This window comes from Grampus griseus (genome assembly GCF_964374135.1).
Source record: "Grampus griseus genome assembly, chromosome: 15".
Taxonomy (NCBI): domain Eukaryota; kingdom Metazoa; phylum Chordata; class Mammalia; order Artiodactyla; family Delphinidae; genus Grampus; species Grampus griseus.
Window position 1 is genome coordinate 10,716,908 of NC_139009.1, and position 21,732 is coordinate 10,738,639.

Here is a 21,732-nt window from a genome sequence, read left to right on the forward strand (position 1 = left end):
CATACTGTTCTCCATAGTGGCCGTACCAATTCACATTCCCACCAGCAATGCAAGAGTGTTCCCTTTTCTCCACACCCTCTCCAGCATTTATTGTTTCTAGATTTTTTGATGATGGCCGTTCTGACTGGTGTGAGGTGATATCTCATGGTAGTTTTGATTTGCATTTCCCTAATGATTAATGATGTTGAGCATTCTTTCATGTGTTTGTTGGCAGTCTGTATATCTTCTTTGGAGAAATGTCTATTTAGGTCTTCTGCCCATTTTTAGATTGGGTTGTTTGTTTTTTTTGTTATTGAGCTGCATGAGCTGCTTGTAAATTTTGGAGATTAATCCTTTATCAGTAGCTTCATTTGCAAATATTTTCTCCCATTCTGAGGGTTGCCTTTTGGTCTTGTTTATGGTTTCCTTTGCTGTGCAAAAGCTTTGCAGTTTCACTAGGTCCCATTTGTTTATAATTGTTTTTATTTCCATTTCTCTAGGAGGTGGGTCAAAAAGGATCTTGCTGTGATTTATGTCATAGAGTGTTCTGCCTATGTTTTCCTCCAAGAGTTTGATAGTGTCTGGCCTTACATTTAGGCCTTTAATGCATTTTTAGCTTATTTTTGTGTATGGTGTTAGGGAGTGATCTAATCTCATACTTTTACATGTACCTGTCCAGTTTTCCCAGCACCACTTATTGAAGAAGCTGTCCTTTCTCCACTGTATATTCCTGCCTCCTTTATCAAAGATAAGGTGACCATATGTGCGTGGGGTTATCTCTGGGATTTCTAACCTGTTCCATTGATCTATATTTCTGTTTTTGAGCCAGTACCATACTGTCTTGATTACTGTAGCTTTGTAGTATAGTCTGAAGTCAGGGAGCCTGATTCCTCCAGCTCCATTTTTCGTTCTCAAGATTGCTTTGGCTATTCGGGGTCTTTGGTGTTCCCCTACAAATTGTGAAATTTTTTGTTCTAGCTCTGTGAAAAATGCCAGTGGTAGTTTGATAGGGATTGCACTGAATCTGTAGATTGCTTTGGGTAGTAGAGTCATTTTCACAATGTTGATTCTTCCAATCCAAGAACATGGCACATCTCTCCATCTGTTTGTATTATCTTTAATTTCTTTCATCAGCATCTTATAATTTTCTGCATACAGGTCTTCTGTCTCCTTAGGTAGGTTTATTCCTAGCTATTTTATTCTTTTTGTTGCAGTGGTAAATGGGAGTGTTTCCTTGATTTCACTTTCAGATTTTTCATCATTAGTGTATAGAAATGCAAGAGATTTCTGTGCACTAATTTTGTAACCTGCTACTTTACCAAATTCATTGATTACTTCTAGTAGTTTTCTGGTAGCATCTTTAGGATTCTCTATGTATAGTATCATGTCATCTGCAAACAGTGACAGCTTTACTTCTTCTTTTCTGATTTGGATTCCTCTTATTTCCTTTTCTTCTCTGATTGCTGTGGCTAAAACTTCCAAAGCTATGTTGAATAAGAGTGGTGAGAGCGGGCAACCTTGTCTTGTTCCTGATCTTAGTGGAAATGCTTTCAGTTTTTCACCATTGAGGACGATATTGGCTGTGGGTTTGTCAGATATGGCCTTTATTATGTTGAGGAAAGTTCCCTCTACGCCTACTTTCTGCAGGGTTTTTATCATAAATGGGTGTTGAATTTTGTCAAAAGCTTTCTCTGCATCTATTGAGATGATCATATGGTTTTTCTCCTTCAATTTGTTAATACGGTGTATCACGTTGATTGATTTGTGTATACTGAAGAATCCTTGCATTCCTGGGATAAACCCCACTTGATCATGGTGTATGATCCTTTTAATGTACTGTTGGATTCTGTTTGCTAGTATTTTGTTGAGGATTTTTGCATCTATGTTCATCAGTGATATTGGCCTGTAGTTTTCTTTGTGACATCCTTGTCTGGTTTTGGTATCAGGGTGATGGTGGCCTCGTAGAATGAGTTTGGGAGTGTTCCTCCCTCTGCTATATTTTGGAAGAGTTTGAGAAGGATAGGTGTTAGCTCTTCTCTAAATGTTTGCTAGAATTCGCCTGTGAAGCCATCTGGTCCTGGGCTTTTGTTTGTTGGAAGATTTTTAATCACAGTTTCAATTTCAGTGCTTGTGATTGGTCTGTTCATATTTTCTATTTCTTCCTGATTCAGTCTTGGCAGGTTGTGCATTTCTAAGAATGTGTCCATTTCTTCCAGGTTGTCCATTTTATTGGCATAGAGTTGCTTGTAGTAATCTCTCATGATCTTTTGTATTTCTGCAGTGTCTGTTGTTACTTCTACTTTTTCATTTCTAATTCTATGATTTGAGTCTTCTCCCTTTTTTTCTTGATGAGTCTGGCTAATGGTTTATCAATTTTGTTTATCTTCTCAGAGAACCAGCTTTTAGTTTTCTTGATCTTTGCTATCATTTCCTTCATTTCTTTTTCATTTATTTCTGATCTGATCTTTATGATTTCTTTCCTTCTGCTAACTTTGGGGTTTTTTGTTCTTCTTTCTCTAATTTCTTTAGGTGAAAGGTTAGGTTGTTTATTCAAGATGTTTCCTGTTTCTTAAGGTAGGATTGTATTGCTATAAACTTCCCTCTTAGAACTGCTTTTGCTGCATGCCACAGGTTTTGGGTCATTGTGTCTCCATTGTCATTTGTTTCTAGGTATTTTTTGATTTCCTCTTTGATTTCTTCAATGACCACTTCGTTATTAAGTATTGTTTCGCCTCCATGTGTTTGTATTTTTTACAGATCTTTTCCTGTAATTGATATCTAGTCTCATAGCGTTGTGGCCGGAAAAGATACTTGATACAATTTCAATTTTCTTAAATTTACCAAGGCTTGATTTGTGACCCAGGATGTGATCTATCCTGGAGAATGTTCCATGAGCACTTGAGAAAATTGTGTATTCTGTTGTTTTTGGATGGAATGTCCTATAAATATCAATTAAGTCCATCTTGTTTAATGTACCATTTAAAGCTTGTGTTTCCTTATTTATTTTCATTTTGAATGATCTGTCCATTGGTGAAAGTGGGGTGTTAAAGTCCACTACTATGAATGAGTTACTGTAGATTTCCCCTTATATGGCTGTTAGTATTTGCCTTATGTACTGAGGTGCTCCTATGTTAGGTGCATAGATATTTACAATTGTTATATCTTCTTCTTGGATCGATCCCTTGATCATTATGTAGTGTCCTTCTTTGTCTCTTGTAATAGTCTTTATTTTAAAGTCTATTTTGTCTGATATGAGAATTGCTACTCCAGCTTTCTTCTGGTTTCCATTTGCGTGGAATATCTTTTTCCATCCCCTCACTTTCAGTCTGTATGTGTCTCTAGGTCTGAAGTGGATCTCTTGTAGACAGCACATATATGGGTCTTGTTTTTGTATCCATTCAGCCAGTCTGTGTCTTCTGGTGGGAGCGTTTAATCCATTTACATTTAAGGTAATTTCTATTTGTATGTTCCTATTCCCATTTTCTTAATTGTGTTGGGTCTGTTATTGTAGGTCTTTTCCTTCTCTTGTGTTTCTTGCCTAGAGAAGATCCTTTAGCATTTGTTGTAAAGCTGGTTTGATGGTGCTGAACTCTCTCAGCTTTTGCTTGTCTGTAAAGGTTTTAATTTCTCCATCAAATCTTAATGAGATCCTTGCTGGGTAGAGTAATCTTGGTTGTAGGTTTTTCTCCTTCATCACTTTAAATATGTCCTGCCAGTCCCTTCTGGCTTGCAGAGTTTCTGCTGAAAGATCAGCTGTTAACCTTATGGGGATTCCCTTGTGTATTATTTGTTTTTCCCTTGCTGCTTTTAATATGTTTTCTTTGTATTTAATTTTTGACAGTTTGATTAATATGTGTCTTGGTGTGTTTCTCCTTGGATTTATCCTGTATGGAACTCTCTGTGCCTCCTGGACTTGATTAACTATTTCCTTTCTCATATTAGGGAAGTTTTCAACTATAATCTCTTCATATATTTTCTCAGTCCCTTTCTTTTTCTCTTCTTCTTCTGGAACCCCTATAATTCGAATGTTGGTGCGTTTAATGTTGTCCCAGAGGTCTCTGAGACTGTCCTCAGTTCTTTTCATTCTTTTTTCTTTATTCTGCTCTGCGGTAGTTATTTCCACTATTTTATGTTCCAGGTCACTTATCCGTTCTTCTGCCTCAGTTATTCTGCTATTGATCCCATCTAGAGAATTTTTAATTTCATTTATTGTGTTGTTCATCGTTGCTTGTTTCATCTTTAGTTCTTCTAGGTCCTTGTTAAATGTTTCTTGCATTTGCTCTCTTCTATTTCCAAGATGTTGGATCGTCTTTACTATCATTACTCTGAATTCTTTTTCAGGTAGACTGCCTATCTCCTCTTCATTTGTTAGGTCTGGTGGGGTTTTATCTTGCACCTTCATCTGCTGTGTGTTTTTCTGTCTTCTCATTTTGCTTATCTTACTGTGTTTGGGGTCTTCTTTTTGAAGGCTGCAGGTTCGTAGTTCCCGTTGTTTTTGGTGTCTGTCCCCAGTGGCTAAAGTTGGTTCAGTGGGTTGTGTAGGCTTCCTGGTGGAGGGGACTAGTGCCTATGTTCTGGTGAATGAGGCTGGATCTTGTCTTTCTGGTGGGCAGATCCAGCTCTGGTGGTGTGTTTTGGGGTGTCTGTGGACTTACTTTGATTTTAGGCAGCCTCTCTGCTAATGGGTGGGGTTGTGTTCCTGTCTTGCTAGTTGTTTTGCATAGGGTGTCCAGCACTGGAGCTTGCTGGTCGTTGAGTGAAGCTAGGTGTTGGTGTTGAGATGGAGATCTCTGGGAGATTTTCGCCATTTGATATTACGTGGAGCTGGGAGGCCTCTTGTGGACCAGTGTCCTGAAGTTGGCTCTCCCACCTCAGAGGCACAGCAGTGACTCCTGTCTGCAGCACCAAGAGTCTTTCATCCACATGGCTGGCGAGCGGGTAGGGAAGCGGAGGGTGCCGGCAGGGACTGCTTTCACGGGAGCGGAGCTTCGGCAGGTAACTTCGCCGAGCTCTGGGGCACACTCTCGCGGACTCCGTCTGCCGTGGGCCGCGCGGTGGTCAGGAGTGCGATGCTGGAGTTGGAGCGGCGCTGAGCCCGGTGCTCACCCTCGCCCGTCTGCCCGACTGGGTTGTGTTGCTGCCTGGGCTCCCAGCCGCTCCTCGATTGGTGCTTTAAGGGCTTGAGGAAGAAAATATATTCGGTCACTTTTGGAGTCAGTTGGATGTTTGAAATAAACATGTCAAAGTCCAGGAGGATTAGTTGATTTAATTCCTCTGATCAAATAACTCTGAATTAGAGTGCGATGTAGTCGTCTTGTGAAGAAAAAGCAGACAGGCTTTTGGGTGAGAGACCAATTTCCAATCCTGGCTTTTTAGCTACATAGATGTATGACCTTGTTAAGGATAATCTCTCCAGGCCCCAGTTTCCACATGTGAAATACAGAAAACAGACAGAGGTTGAGATAATCTATGTTTTTAACTGACTAGCACAATGCCTGGTGTAGAGTTCAAGTTCAGTAAATGGCTGGAGTTATTACAGTCAAACAAATCAGGAATAAAGCACAGAAGAAGAAGGAGGCCTTACATATATCATACAATGAGTAAAAGCCTTGCCTTCTCTGTCAGTGATTTTTTTTTTTTTTTGGTCGGTGATTAATTTTTGAGAATAAATGAAACTTTGCAGATCTTGGGGAAAAAAACTTATTAAAGCACAAAGCACTACTGTCTTCCAAGCCATTAAAATGTTAACTGCTTAATTCCTGTTTCAACAATAGGTAATGAACCTTCTCTGAATTAAATCTTTGACTTTATGGATCTGTACGAAGCTAAGAGTAATTACAGTAAGGAGAGAAGCTGAAATCCCAGTAGCCCAATGCATGCAGGACCTCATTTCAATTACTTTAAAGAAGTTTATTTAATATTATTTCACTGTTTACTTTAGGGAAGGATATTTGTCTCACTGCTACATATCCTATTACTAATAAAAGTTATTAAATATATCAACTACAAGTGCAGAAAAATAAAAGAACAACAGAAGTGTATACTTGGAATAAGAAAAATGCCTGCAGGTAACTTTTTGTTTCTCTATCTGTTTGCATGACATTCAGACTCCATTTCTTGGCATACCATCAGCTCCACTCCTGGCATGGGATTTAGTAGCATACATACCTCTTCTAAATCCAAAATTAGGACAATCCTCTGACTGAGGATCTAACAATGGGAGAGAATCTTTGAAGATTCAAGCTTGGTCACCTCTATGACCCATTCTGGGGCCCTGAGTTTGGCTGGCTCCAAACTTTGTACTTGCCCCCTTTCTACTTTGCTTAATTCCTTGTGTTATTATTTCATATGTCAATCTCCTGATGAGACAATTCCTCTACACAGAGGGATGTGTATTTTATTTCGTCTTTACAAATGTCTTACGCATTCCTCACTCCAGCACACAGTACCAGCCTACGCACAATGGTGCTTTATATGTCTGTTCACACTAAGTAAGGCAGCCACCCATCAGAGCTGTCTAGAAATCTAATAGGTTAGCCCATAGGCAGTGAGCTGCCTGTCGCTAGAGGCAACCAGCTGAGACGATTGGGAGATATTCTGTTGCAGAGCTTCCTTCACTGAGAAGACCAACTACCAGCTGAGGATGAAGGAAGATGGGTGAAAGCAACATGTCTAGGTATGTACAAGTTAAAATGGTATTTAGAAATAAGTAGATATGCCCAAAATTCTGAGAAAAAGAGCCTGGTACTAAAAGAGACAAAAGAACAGTGATTGTAAAAATAGGTCAGTTTCGTAGAGAATGGACTTGAGGACACGGGGAGGGGGAAGGGTAAGCTGGGACGAAGTGAGAGTGGCATGGACATATATACACTACCAAACATAAAATAGATAGCTAGTGGGAAGCAGCCACATAGCACAGGGAGATCAGCTCGGTGCTTTGTGACCACCTAGAGGGGTGGGATAGGGAGGGTGGGAGGGAGACGCAAGAGGGAGGAGATATGGGGATATATGTATACGTATAGCCGATTCACTATGTTATAAAGCAGAAACTAACACACCATTGTAAAGCAATTATACTCCAATAAAGATGTTAAAAAAAATAGATCAGTTTAATGGCAATTGGTATCTGTAAGAGATACAGGAAAACACTCACTTACTTGATCCTTCTTTGCATGACTGGATCGCTTCAGCCTAAGCTGGTTTGGATACGCTTAGAAGAAAACCAGCTGACATAAGGGCCAAAACAAAAGAAAGGCTTTGCAGACACCAAACAGGGTTGTTAGGAGCCCAGCCCAAGGTCCCTGTTATCACAGCACGCCGAGGTTGTGGGGGACATGTGTGAGCCTGACTTCAACGCGAGAAGGCAATATTACGGCAGCGCTACAGCGGGGACAGATGCTCACCAGGGAGGTCCTTGTTGGAAATATGGATTGAGTTAAAGGGGGAACAAAGAAAGGAAGGTTTCCCGGTTTTATATACATGTTGGCCCGTGAACAACGTGGGTATGAACTGTGCTGGGCCACTTACATGTGGATTTTTTTTCAGTAGGAAATACTACAGCACTGCACAGTCCCTCGTTGGTTGAATCCACGGATGTGGAGGAACCTCAGATGTGGATTCGGAGGAGCCTCGGATACAGAGGGCCAAGCCTAACTTACACGTGGCTTAACCCCTGTGCTGTTCAAGGGTCGACTGTAAACATGTTAATCCAAGCATGCTTTTCTGAGAATCTTTAAAGCTCTCCCTCCAACCTAGACACTGGTCACTGCGAGTAATGTTGGGAGGTTCCAGTACCTTCATGGCAAAATTAAAGGAGATAAGAATCACATTTATTAAAAAACCATGAAGGACTGTGTTGTGGAAGCAACTGCACCGGGCAGAACTGAGATCCACATGTTCAAGATAAAGGCTGCAGGCTTCATTGTAGAGGTGCTCTCTTATGAGGGCTTTCAGAGCACAGCGCAGAGCACTCAGGGAGTGGTCAGCTCCCCACCCCTAGCCGGGCTGGACCAGGGCCCAGTGACTTAGCGGATTTGGAAAAGGAAGCCCTGTACCGGGCAAGCTGTCAAGCTAGCTCTGCGCTGCTCTTTTCAGTGCTGATATTATATGGTTCAAGATGCTTTCAGCAAGTTCACTACCCCGTGGAGACAACCCTTTTCCAATATCAGAGAGCCCACTAAGTTAGGTCAAAAGAAGCGGCGTGGTCAAGTACAGGCTCTGAACGCTGGATCCAGGGTTTCAATTTCAGGTCAGGCTACTTACTAGCCGTATGACCTCTGAGGCTCAGTGTTTTCATCTGCGAAGCCGGAATGGTATCTTTCCAGAGGATTATTAAAAAGGGAAGGTCAGGATGTTCCTATTATAACACCTGGCACAGTTGGTACTGGAAGATAGTTATTACTAGCATCAGGGAGAAACGCTTAATTAGGTGCCAAAGGTCTTAAACCCTTCCATGAATGATTCTTTTAATAGGCACGTGGTCCAGGGCAGTCCCTGTGATGTGGCGTCGGGGCAGAGGCACTGAGCAGCACTAAAGGACGACGCAGTGAAGAGCAGAAGCCACCACACGTCCGGAATTATGAACCGGGAAATGTTTCAGTCTGTGAAGCTATTGTAAATACACATCTGCTTACTTTGATGGAATGAGTCAAGAGACTTCCACCTGGTAGAAAGTATCCAGAGATGAGATTCAAACTCACCAGCAACGAATATACTTCTTGGAGAGAAGAAGGTTTTGCAGGTGAGCTCTAAATCTCACAAGGCTGATGGAGAGGGTGATCCGGCAGTCAGGACCACACCAGGGTTTTAATTATTCATCAGCGACATCATCTCTAAGAAGGCCTTTCTATTTCTGGCCTAGGAAAGAAGCTGTTGGCTATTTGTAAGGACATGCCAAACACCAGAGGCTTGCAATTTCAGAACAGTTTAGAGAAAGAAGTGAGCACCGCTATTGGCGGAGAAGCTGGTATAATCTCTGGCATCAGCATTAAGTACCATCCTTTTAAATGTAAACACATATAAAGCTGTCAGTATCTTATAACAAATAGCAGAATAATACAAGCTATCAGCAAGCAAGTGGAGGCGTTTTTCTGCCTGGATCCATGCACTGTGCAGGAACAATTGCCCATCAGAGGAGTTCCTTTGACAAATGTTTTTTGCTTTTGTTGTTTTTTTCAATGTCAACAGGAATTACCGTCAACAACCAAAAGGGCAGAAACAAGTTACTGATGAACTCAGCCCCCTGCACCAACAGTAATGGACAGAGTGAATAGCAAAATAAACACAAAAAAAGAAAGCCAACATTTCATATTCTTCACTGTAATACCAAGTATGATTTAAAATAGCTTGACAGGAGCCCTGCAAAAAGGACCAATGAAACTCTTCCCTTAGAAAAGTATAACATGACTTTTTAATGGTGCTGGGAGAGCAAGGATAAATTATAGTAATCTCTTTTCATTTATATCGCACTCTTGAAACGACAAAATTACAGAGATGGAGAACAGATTAGCAGCTGCCACTGGCTGCTGGGTGGGTGGGGGAGGGAGGGGCTGGCTGTGGCTATAAGGGGTGGCCTGGGGGGTCCTTGTGATGGAGCTGCTCTGGGTCCTCACTGTAGTCACATGAATCCCCAGGGGACAATACTGCATAGAACTTTACGCACAGACACACACACACACACACACACACACACACACACACACACACACACGAGGGCACGTAAAACTGTGAAATCCAAATCAGGTCCAGAGACTGTATCACTGTCAACGTCTTGGTGATAATGATACTATAGTCATGCAAGATGTTACCACTTGGGGAAACTGGGTGAAGGGTACAAAAAATCTTGCTGTTATTTTCTACAACTGAATGTGAACTTAAAACTATCTCAAAACAAGAAGTTAAAAAATGTTTAAAAACTGGAAAAATCTGCAACACTTTATTTCTCTGGAGGATGCAAAAGCTTCCATGGACACACCTGAAGGTCACAGATGGGCCAGCCTAATGTGAGTCCTCAACTTAGTGCAGAGAAGTTACAAGTCAGCGTCATTACTGAATTCCTAAAAGTAAGGGTCTCCGTGGTAGGTAAGTGACTCGCCTCAGCAATTTACACCTCTGGCTTTGCTTTTCGCACCTGAAGGCCACAGAGGGTTTGGGTGTTCTCACCACAACCCTAGGCGAACCACCCACAGACTTTTAGCACAGTGCTGCACGTCAAACGTGCAGATCAAAGTGTTATATGGGGGGAAACTAGTGCCATTTAAAAATGGCTTGGGTGATGCAACATTCCCATTTGATTTCTTATTTTGATGGTGTGTGCACGTGTGCGTGTGCACATGCGTGTATGCAGGGGTGTGTGGCAGGCAGCAGGGCTGGTTCACAGTTAGGGAGCCCCCCTTCTAGTTGCAGTTCTGATGCATTTGAGATAAAGAATCTTTAAAATGAAAACTGACACGCTCACCTATGGAATTCAGGAGTGTGTCAGGAATGCCCTACACAGGACGAACGGGGAACGGCAATGTTTAAATACATCACTGTTTTATGCTCAAAGAGGCCCATGGCAAGTTTTAGTGGGAAGACCTGAGCAGAGATATGAATACGTTAAACGGCGGTGAGGGAAAAAAGACACTTAAAGTATGCAGCCTGATTTTCTCCAGTTTTCCCTTCTTCCCGATGTCTTGGATTTGCAATTAAAAATCAGCTAAGAAAAAAATAATCTCACTGCAGTTCTTAGTTTCTTATAAATTCCCAACATTATGCAAGTTTTATTTCAGCACAGAGAGACAGGGAGGTTACCACTGGACAAGTCCCCTCAATTCCCTACTTCAGTCTAGTTTCTAGAAAGGCCCTTGTCATGCTCAAATATCAGTGATAACGAAGCATTTTTTTTTTTTTTTCCTGTACGCGGGCCTCTCACCATTGTGGCCTCTCCCGTTGTGGAGCACAGGCTCCAGACGCGCAGGCTCAGCGGCCATGGCTCACGGGCCCAGACGCTCCGCGGCATGTGGGACCTTCCCGGACGGGGGCACGAACCCGTGTCCCCTGCATCAGCAGGCGGACTTTCAACCACTGCGCCACCAGGGAAGCCCCACGAAGGGCATTTTTATCAACACAAAATCTTTAGAGAAACTTTACATTATTTTGAAAATATATCTAAATGAATAAAGGCACTAGGTTTTTCTCATTTTGTTCACTATTACTGTTTCCAAATGCAATTATGTTCTGCTTTCTGCATCCTTTGTCATTGACAACATTGTACATCCATGACATCTGTTCATCAATCTCTTCACTGCACCACTGCTCTAGGATCCTGCTGCCCTCCCTGGTCCCTAAAAGACATCCTCTTATGTTTTTGTTAAAGCACACACATACGCGCTTCAAGTGAAAGAATGACCGCCCTGCAGAAGGGCTTCGTAAGGACAATACAATGCAGATTCATTAAACACAACCCTGAGCTATCTAACCCTAAAGTGTAAAATTTAAAAAGGGAAGTGAAAGCTTCTTCCTTAACCATGATAACAAGGCAACAACTTGAGGGAGGACACTCCAGCCTTGACACTAGCCCCCCATTCCTCCAACGAGGAGGGGCTTCAGTGGTGCTGTCAGCCGCCAGAGGAAACACGAGCTCGAGATTCCCGATGGTGCCAGGAAACATGACTCTTTGTCACCTTTTATTAGTAGATAACCAAACACATGCAGGCACAGAAAACCTGCTTGATGCTAGGAGCTCCTCGACCAAGATTTCAAGTGGCAAGGACTAGCCCGCTAGTCCCAGGCTGCTCTGACATTTTCTTGAGGCTAATACACGGCTTCTCTAGAGAAAATGCGTCATGATCTGGGTTTGTATTCTTGGCACCTAAACCCAGAGTGTGGTTCATGGGAGGGGTTTAGTGAATGTTTGTGAAAGAGACAAATACCTACTGCTTAGACAAACAGAAACAGCTAATGTGGTCAGAGTGGAGATAAAATAGTCCTGAGTAAATCACGGTTGTTCTTGATGAGAATGGCATTACTAATTCATTTCTCTGAAACATAAGAAAGAAATTCCGCAGGGAGCACCTTAGCAATGGCAGTGATGTGGTCCAGGGCCATGGCGTGCAGACGCTCATCTCGGCTCTCGAGGAGAAGCTTCAGAGACGGGAGCAGCAGGGCCTGGTGCTGCAGCAGCGAGCATAGCTCCTTCACACCCTGGAAGCACAAGGGCAACTTTGTGAGTGACAAGGAAAGGGAGCGCGTCGAAGCGCTGGCATGATTCTGCTTGAGTCTTTCCACACCTTTTCCTATGAGTGTGTGTGTGTGTGTGTCTGTACAAAATGCACACATGGGACCACCCGATCCAGTGTCCGGTACCTGCTTCACGCGCTTCACCATCTATTCACAAAATCTCTCCAAGTACCAGATATTCATCTCAACGCTGCTACTTTAATGGCTGCATAGGGTCCCGATGGATGGATATAGGACTGGAATTTATTTTCCTAAACTCTCAGAGCTCTAGTTTCCTCCCACGTAAAACAGAGGTAAACTATCTACTCTGCAGTGTGGGGTGTGTGTGTGTGTGTGTGTGTGTGTGTGTGTGTGTGTGTGTGTGTGTGTGTGTGTGTGTGTGTGTGTGTGAATAAGTATTAGTGAATAATAATGTACAATGCTCAGCATATACTAGACGCTTAACAATAAAAACTATTGTCAATTGTTAAAATTATCAAAAATATCTAGTTATCACCCACTGTAATAAAGGAAATCAGCAATTCGCATATTTTAAAACCTGTTTATAGTTAATGTCAATGTAAACTGGATGCTTGATATACTTAAGATGCTCCATCTTCATAAAAAGTACCTGTGGTCCAGAAAAATGAAAATGGATTTAGATTGTCACAGACATATTTGCATTTTATTCGCGGCCCTTTTTTTATGCTGGCTGAACCTGCCATCAGAGAGCAGGCTTTTCTATAAGATAACGAACGATAGTCTTTCACAACAAAAGTATAAAAGCACAGAAAATAAATTTTCAAGCTATTCTTCCCTGCTGAGTTACATGTTCCCTCGATGTCCTGACTTTAGCTGTAACGTGAAGAACAGAACACTTGGACCAGAGACCGGACAAAGAGCGCAACCTCATTATATAAAGCGAGGGCTGTTTTTGAAAGAACTGGGGGTCACCGCCCTGTGTGGGACGACCTTCCTCTTGTGCTACTCCAACAGGAGCACATCGGAGGAGGAAAACTCAAATGCATGACATTTTCATAATTCCTTTACGTTATTATAAAGAGTAGATAAAAGAAGGCTGACATAAAGAAGCCCTTCTTAAAGCTTGGGATAAAGGTCTCTTTGGAATTCCACTCATTGTCTTTTATTGGCTTGCACCCAGCAGGCCACCGCTGGAAATCAGGCTGTGCCCCCCAAACCCGTGTGAGAATGATCAATATCGGCTGGGTAACAGTTCTGTAAAATGTGTGCTTCAAACACGGATTCTCATTCAGGAAAGTGCTCTGCATGCCTTAAGGCACGTACCACATACAGAGGCCTCTCGCCCAGCATCTGGGCCAAAGAGAAATGCGGATTTTTAATCTGGGATGCCAATACCTGCAGAAAACACTTGGGAAGACGAAATATAAACCCCCGTGCGTGACAGTCCAGCCCGGCTGCCACGCACCAACCTGCTTCCTCCGCCCTCCTCCCTGTACCCTTACGGCCTCGCCTTCCCACCCTGCACAGTCCTCTGAGAGCAGCGCCTGCACGGGAGACCTCCCTCTCACCACGGGATGCTCTGAGCTGCGCTGTCCAGCAGGGCAGCCGTGGGCCACGTGGGGCTTGTGAGCATTTGAGATGTGGCTAGTGCAACTGAGAAACTGCATTTTAAATTTTATTCAATTTCACTTAAGCTTGATTTTCATACCCACGTGTGGCCCATGGCTACCACAGTGGAGGGTGCAGCAGAGAGTGTGAGGCTCTCACGGACCTCTAGGTCTTCGCACACGATGTAACCTCTGCTGTCTCTCTCTCTTTCTCTCTCCCCTACTCATCGTTAGGTCTCAGCTTACAAAGGCACAAGAAAATTCCATTCCCTGCGATGGTACCTCTGATGTCCCAGGTTTGGCGCTCCTATATTCTGGCTGTACCTCGTTGAATATTTCCTACGTTATCTGTCATCTTGTATTATTGTAATCATTCATTTGTCTATCTGCCTCACTTGAGGGCAAGGAGCTTTTTCCTTCTCTGTATTCCAAACTTGCTTAGTACATACTGTACCCCAAATTATTTGTATTCTCTCTCTTAACTCTCATATATGCTTATTCAATAAGTTATCAGTAATTGGTAAATAGGTATTTCTCAGTAATTTATGATATTTGGAAGAAGCACATCACTTGGCTGACCTCAGCTTTGATGAAAAATTTATGGAAATAACCTATACACCCCTTTGAGCGGCATAATGGCTCGATATCCCACAGCCAGACAAGGACACCCAGGAATGGAAGAATTCATTTTATGAGAGCTACTGAGTGCTTTTTATCTCTTAGCTAACAGTTACTGGCTAAATACTTACTTGTAATTAAGGACTATACTATACTCACGAGGTATTTCCCCCTGTGTTACGAGAGGACGGTTTATTAGGATGTTTATAAAGGGATGTGGGTAGCTGCAGGAAAGGTCAAAGTAGCAAAGGGAACCACAAAGCACCTTATATGGTATGTTCGCAGCTCAAACCTGTCTGGCCATCAGGACACAGAACAACAATGAGAGGCCTTGAATGCTGAGGAGCAGGTGGGCTGGGGCCCAGAGCCAGGCCAGAACCCTGGGCGCTGGTCCTCCCTGTGGACTGGGGTTTATGGTGATGCCCTGGGCCCTGTGGCTGACGGTCGTCAGAGCAGCGGGACCGGTCCACCAGCGGTCCTTCTGTCCTCACGCGACCCTCCCACTGGTCCTGGGGTATCTGGCACCTAAAGGTGTGGCAGGGCCCGCAGCAAGAGTGTGGAGCACAAGGTGTGCAGGGGTGGGTGTCGTCGATTCGAAAAATCGAGCTCTTGATGTCCTCAGGAGTGCCTCAGCCGTGAGAGAGAACAGTCACACTAAGACTGAGAAGCCGGGGTCACCTGGGCTCCCTCGTGAGCTGGGGGGCGGGCTCCCACACACCCGCCGCAGTGTCTGCCCTGCTAGTTCCTGCTGCGCCTCTGCAGGGACCCTCGGGGGCAGCCACAAGTAGATGGAACTTGGGATTTTACATCTGAATGCCAGGAACTTGTTTTATGCCAAGTCGCCAATTTCTTGTTCTCCAGATACGCCACTCCTGAGGACGCTGCACGCGTTGCCACGGACGGAAGCTGAGAGGAGGATATGTTAACTGTCAAGACCGTGGGACACGTGACCTGTGAGAAACAGTGATTTTATCTTTCTCTAATATTTTCCATCAGCAAAACCATCATGGCCATAAGTAAACAAGCACCATGAGCAACAGCAGGAGATCGTGAAAAGAGCCACAAAGAAAACAAATCTCTACATATGGCAACTTGGTAGGAGGATGGGAAATGGGGATGAAGGATAAAGTAAGCCCCTTTAAGTCCCGTCAGAGCTAATCAGGCAAACGCATCTCACACACCGGGCAGTAGGGCAACCAAAGGTACTGGCGGAAAAAGAAGTGAGTCATGGATAATTTTACTGCCACAGTGATATTAAATCTCATGGAAGTCTGAAATGAGACTATGTAGATTCCAAATGCGGTAAAATAAACTTAACAAGACATTTCCATTTTATGATAATACTGTTCCTTCCTTTGAAACCATTCTGATTCACATTTGCGCAAATTTAGTGATTAATAAAAATAGTACACGACATTTGCAAAGTTCCTTCAATCATGGCATCCTAAGAAAAAGAATCTACATATGTACCCAATTAAAACACAGAAGGTAGCAAAACAAAAATGAAGAAAAGTCACTGTGGCAACAGAGCTCTTGATGATGATCTTTCAAATCATCAAATTGGAACAGAGAAGCGATAATGACCCACTTCAAAATGGGGCTCAATCCAGTACCTTACTCCTCACCCCAAGAGAATGATGGACTCATGAGAGACGGTGAACTAAGTGCTACGGATGAAGAAGTGAAGACACAGCCTCAGGTCACGCTCCTCCCAGGACTGGGGACCTCACAGAACAGTCGGAACAAGAGTCCCCGCTGAGGTCATGTGCTCTAACCCCTTGTTTCAGAGATGAGAAGGTGGAGGTCCAGAGATCCTAAATAATGTCTTCCTAACCTAGATTCAATAGAACTGACGGTAGGACACTTCCGGTGTTTGGTCCTAATCTAACAATGCTTGATCTTAGCTTATGTTAAGGCAGAGATGAAACCCATGTTATTTACTTACCCTGGTGGGGGTAAGACAGTGTGTTGAGTCCCCACTCTCTGCAGTATGCTGAATCCTGCCTTGGGTGAAACAGAGATGCTACAGCCATGGTTCCTACCCTCCAGGTGCTCACAATATAGCAGAGCCGATCACAGGTAGATAAGCATCTGACACAAGCAAATCACAGGCTACTGGAGCAAGGGGAAGTTATCTTTGGTGCTGGTACTTTAAATATTTTATAGAATAATTCTGTCATCCTGGTGGTTGAAGACGTCTTTAAATGGACACAGTATTTTAAATTCAATCAAAAAACACTTAGCCAGTCCTTCATTCAGAAAACAATTCATTCAATTGCATTCATAAAGAGAATATTTTCCTTGAGTGAACAATGAAGATTCAAAGAGTCCTATTTACAATTTTGTTTTCAAGTTTACCTGCTATGTGGTAGAAACTCAAAAACCAATTGATCAGTTTAGTGCCATTATCCAAAGGCTTAAATTTAAGACATGTAAATTGCTCAAACGATACATTGCTGAGGTCAGATCCACAGCAGGGGTTGTAGTTAATACGTGCTTATTTTAGAATGTACAAATTTACATATATATTACACAAATATCTCTGGGACACATATTATAGGATCAAATAGAGAACAAGGTCAACATGGAGGTGGCTGAGTTTTTACCATGTTCACAGAGAATAAATATTGTGGTTATGCAATCTTATTACAATGATGTCAAAAAAGTATGTGAAAATCAGAGTGTCTGGTTACCTGCCGAGGAGTGCTAAGGTAGCTGCTATGTTACCAACTGGCCTGGGTCAGCCAGACAGGACACTTGAGCTACCGTGACCTCTTAGAACAGAAACTTGAGTCAGACATAAAAGGGCACCCAAAAAACCCAGAAAACTGGGTTCTACTCTGGGACTTGTAAAAGGAAAACTGCTTCAGAGCTCCAACAAAGAGAAAATGACCTCAAAGAATCCTTTTAGCCCTGCTTTTCTTCATTTGATCGGTCACAAATTATGGGCTTTACTTTCCCTACCGATAACTTAAGCTAAATGTTCCCCAAGTACAGTCACTGGTATTGTTTACACCAAAGAGCTGGGAAAAGGAAAGGGATATCCCCCAGGAAAGCCACTTGAAATAGCCACTCACCTCTGCAGGGAGCATCTGTTCGGTGTTATATAAAGAGCGGCAGATTTTCAAAACTTCATTCCCCAGCCCTTCCTTGTTCTCCACCGTACATCTGGTTAGCATCACTGTAGCCAGTCTCACCCACGGATTATTGGTTATGCTGGTTCGAAGGGAGAAAAATGCAAGGCATGGGAAATGACGAAACTTATAACAATTGTGATAAGAAATTTTAAAATAGAAAAGAAATCCCACTTTTTCAAGTAAAATGCTTTTGGCAAATTGCAGTCATAACCTGCATGATGTGTTCCTTCATGTCTATCTTGGAGAAAAGACACCAGCCCACAGAGGGGAAAGAGCTTGCTGTGGTATGGACAAGTGCCCCAGCAGCATGGAGCCAGTGGGTGGACGCCAACCAGTACAGACTGCTTTGAAGCCCAGCAGCTCAGGCTGACATTCCGGCTCCCTGACTGCTTGCGCGAGTCACAGAAGTGACTTCTACACTCTCAGCCTAGTTGTATTGTTCTGGGGACGCCACCCAGCCTTTCTGGGCCTTGGTTCTTCTCACGGCGAAAAGGCAATTTAATGCTTTCCTTGCAGGCTTGCATTGCTTAATGAATGACGTTTGCCATTGTGAAGTATCGCTCTCAATAGCAGGCACATCTTACTAGTTACTTCTCTTATTTCTGAGACATAAAAGCACAAAAGTTTGCCTTTTGTTTCCCTTCTCTGGCAGCCGCTACCTTGACTTCATAAAAACATCACGATTTATATTTCAAGAGACAAGTGAAAGGTACATTCATTCTGGGGTACTGATTTTACTTAAAACATTTTAAAATAATTTTACTCTTTACTAAGAGTCTGTTGTCTCATTAGCACAGCACTAGCTTCTAGCCACCGAACACCAAAGGATGGTCCCTCCCTGGAAAGAATTTCATTCCTTGTGCCTGAGAAAAACATCAAGTGCAACAACAAGGGGACTCAGAATACCAGCCTTTGGCAAAGCCTTTGTGTCTCAGCTCAAACTAACAACTTGTGAGGACAACGAATGCTGCTTATTTCAAGGTACAAACAAAGCTCAGGGAGCATCTGGTTGACGGATGAGTCTTCGTACACTAGAGGACTCGCCCTCTGCTTTCCTCTTTAAAGTGTGGATTCAGTTCTCCTGGGGTTTTCCCTAACAGGCCACCTCCCTGAAGCAGAATTGCACAGTGCATCCCAGTGGCTTTTACAACAACTATCAAAACATATTGTCCAGTGTGTACAGGTCAATCCCAAACTCCCTAACTATCCCTTCCCCCTACCCTTCCCCTCTGGTAACCATAAGTTTGTTCTCCAAGTCTGTGAGTCTGTTTCTGTTTTGTATATAAGTTCATCTGCACCATTTCTTTTTAGATTTACACTGCTGTATTTAAAATGGATAACCAACAAGGACCTACTGTATAGCACAGGGAACTCTGCTCAGTATTATGTAACAACCTAAATGGGAAAAGAATTTGGAAAAGGATACATGTATATGTTTAACTGGATCATTTTTCTATATGCCTAAAACTATCACAACATTGTTAATCAACTATACTCCAATATAAAATAAAAAGTTAAAAAAATGTATTTTACACCAGCCAGCTGTGATACACCGGAGGAAAACTACGGATCTTCCCTAATGCAAATCTATTATGCTTTCCATACATGTTCTGACAACGGACTAAAACCAAAACTCCAAAGTTGGTACCAGTAAATTAGTGGTCATGTGGATCAAGCAAAGTTCTTGAAAGTCCAATTTTTGACTTTACCATGTTGATCGGCAACATTCAGTCATCGCCACACTACCCCTCCCTCCCCGCTCCCCACACTCCTCTCCCCTTTTCTGGTTGTTCTGGAAGTGCTGGAGTCATACGTTGGATCATCTGGGGGAAAAAAAGTATTCCCAAGTACTTTTAAGAACCTGTTTTAAGTGTTCCCTCATACGTTCTTCTGTGCTAAAACACCAGTTTGAGCCAGGAAAGAAGCAGAAATGGACTTTATTTGACTTATTATTAAGTCAAATATGTATGTATAACTGGTTATCGCTTAGGTAGAGGAGACACAGCTGGTAAGAGGGTTAAGTGGACTCTGGTAATGCTTGGTTCTGATGCTAATGATTTCATAAAGGAAGTCTGTAAAACACAGGTTACTAGCAACTTACAACTTTCACACAGGACTACAAAAGCAAGAATATATGTTTGAAAATGAGTATCTTTTTGTCTACAAATGCATTAAATGTTTTAAATGCAGGAAGTGTTTTAAGTAAGCCGAGTTTGCTTCTTGTGGGTAAGTGAGTGAGTTGCAATGGTCAGTGTTCCAGAAGTAAAAGGAACTGCAGAACCACAGTTAGCTAATCTACCGGAAGCATCATACTTCCAATTCGAAAAATTCTCTTTAGACTCAGAGATCCATTTTGAGTGTATGAAGAAATCTATAATTCAACTCTCACGATCTTCTAAAAAAGGGAAGCATTACTGACAATGTAATTAGTGGGTCCCACATCTGTTTCCCATCATCATCTCCTAGGAGCTGTTTAGAAACTGAGGCCCAGGCCCCAGTATTGAGAGTTGGACTCGGCGAGCCAAGCATGGGACTCTGTTTTTAACAAGCACCCTCAGGTCCCGGGGCAGCTCTGCCAAGATAATTGGGAACCAAATGGAAATGCTGTTCCAAGGCACTGTCACAAGCGACACCAAAGCTTTTACGATGTGGGAACTTGCACTGCACGGTTTTAGAGTGAAGGTAAGAACCTATGCTCAAGCGCAGATGTCAGCACGCCATCGCTGCCACAGATGCTTGAGATCTAAGAGATGCTTCTTGCCTTTCTGAACACACTTGGTTAAAAAAACAAACCAAACCAAAATGCCCCCCTCCTTGGTTTGCTTCAGGAATTCCTAACGGTCTCGTCTGAGGGTGAAGGTAAAGGGGCTTGCCCAGATGTTCCTTAGCGCTCCTGAACTGCTCACGGAATCATTTCGAGCAAACATCCTTCTGTGTACATCTGAGGTGTGGAGACATGTACTGGTCTGGGTGCACAAAGTGCTGGCTGACGCGGGAAGAGCAAGGTGAGTCCCGGCCGCCGAGACATTCGCAACAGAAGCGCGGATGCCCTCGTTTTTTGCCAGAGGAGCAGCAGTTCTTGACAGACAGCATATGTGCTCAGAGGAAATCTGGCCACTTCTTCCAAAGGACTCCTTGGCCGGCAGCACAGGGACTGTGTGCCTACCGGGGCAGCTCTAGTGGTGGCTGCAGCCTGACACAGAGGATCAGCACGGGCTGTGGAGGTTCCAGCAGCTGTTGGAACTCTGTCTCCTCTGTCTCAGGGCCAGGTGCTGCCTGAAGCTGTTGAACTTCTGAGCTTCCACGTTCTCATCCGTAAAATTCGGTAACATCACCTTCCCATGTAGCTTTGCTGTGTGACTTGACAGTGTATGTCAACTGCACATAACACTGTGTTCTCAATACATGGGAATTATCAATTTATTCCCCATGGATTCTCAAGTTAGCATTGTAAGCCGTGTTAAAAGAGCGTCAAAACAGGTCCTGGTGAAAATACTGGCACAAAATTATTTTGCTGACATCCTAAATCAGATGTTATTATCAAGCATTGTCTATTTCTGAATAAAATATTTGGCTTTAGGGGTAAGGAGAAATGGAAAGAAACTGTGATATTTCAAGAAAAACAATTCTAATTTCATCTAAAGGTTTATACTGATTTTATATAGTTCTTTCATTGGCTCTTCTGAAGGTAGTGATTTTTTAAACCTAGAGTCTAGACAAATAGAAGTCTACTTTTATGTTAATACTCACGTATATTCCCGTTTCACAGGCGGCCAAGCCTGCAGGAGCAAAACCAGGTGCTGGAACTCGACCTCTCGGTGACTGGCCTCCAGGAGCTCCACAAAGAGCGAGTAGCGCTTCTCTTCATCCTCCGTGTCAGTTACGTCCACCTGGAAGGCGGAACACACACTTGAAACCCACAGCAAAGGCCACGGAATTGCTGTCCGGAAAAATTCAAATTTGATTATTTTGATTAAATGCTCTTTCAGAAACTTTTACAGTGTGTCAAGGGGAAATTCAACAACATCTCCCCCACCCCTACTCCCCCCAAAACCTTCAAAAGCTCTACGTTTTACCCAACTTCAAACATCTATGTTAAAAATTGCTTAGAACGAAGTCACAGGAAGGTTCTTAACATTCTTTAGCAAAATAAATTCAAACAAGTAGACTTCCATAGAACTGGCTTATTGGCATTCAATGTATGTTATGTT

At 43.0% G+C, this 21,732-nt stretch overlaps 1 protein-coding gene across 2 annotated transcripts in view; it reads right to left on the reverse strand.

Moving 5' to 3' along the window:
* The window catches only part of NBAS (NBAS subunit of NRZ tethering complex), a 341,832-nt gene that overhangs the window by 6,257 nt on the left and 313,843 nt on the right, over positions 1-21,732 (reverse strand). For both annotated transcript variants that reach the window (XM_082672572.1, XM_082672571.1), the window contains 3 exons: positions 21,272-21,411; positions 17,462-17,600; positions 12,034-12,162 (listed from right to left, as the gene is read on the reverse strand). In XM_082672572.1, coding sequence (XP_082528698.1) covers positions 12,034-12,162; positions 17,462-17,600; positions 21,272-21,411 — 408 coding nt within the window. The remainder of the gene's footprint in view (positions 1-12,033; positions 12,163-17,461; positions 17,601-21,271; positions 21,412-21,732) is intronic.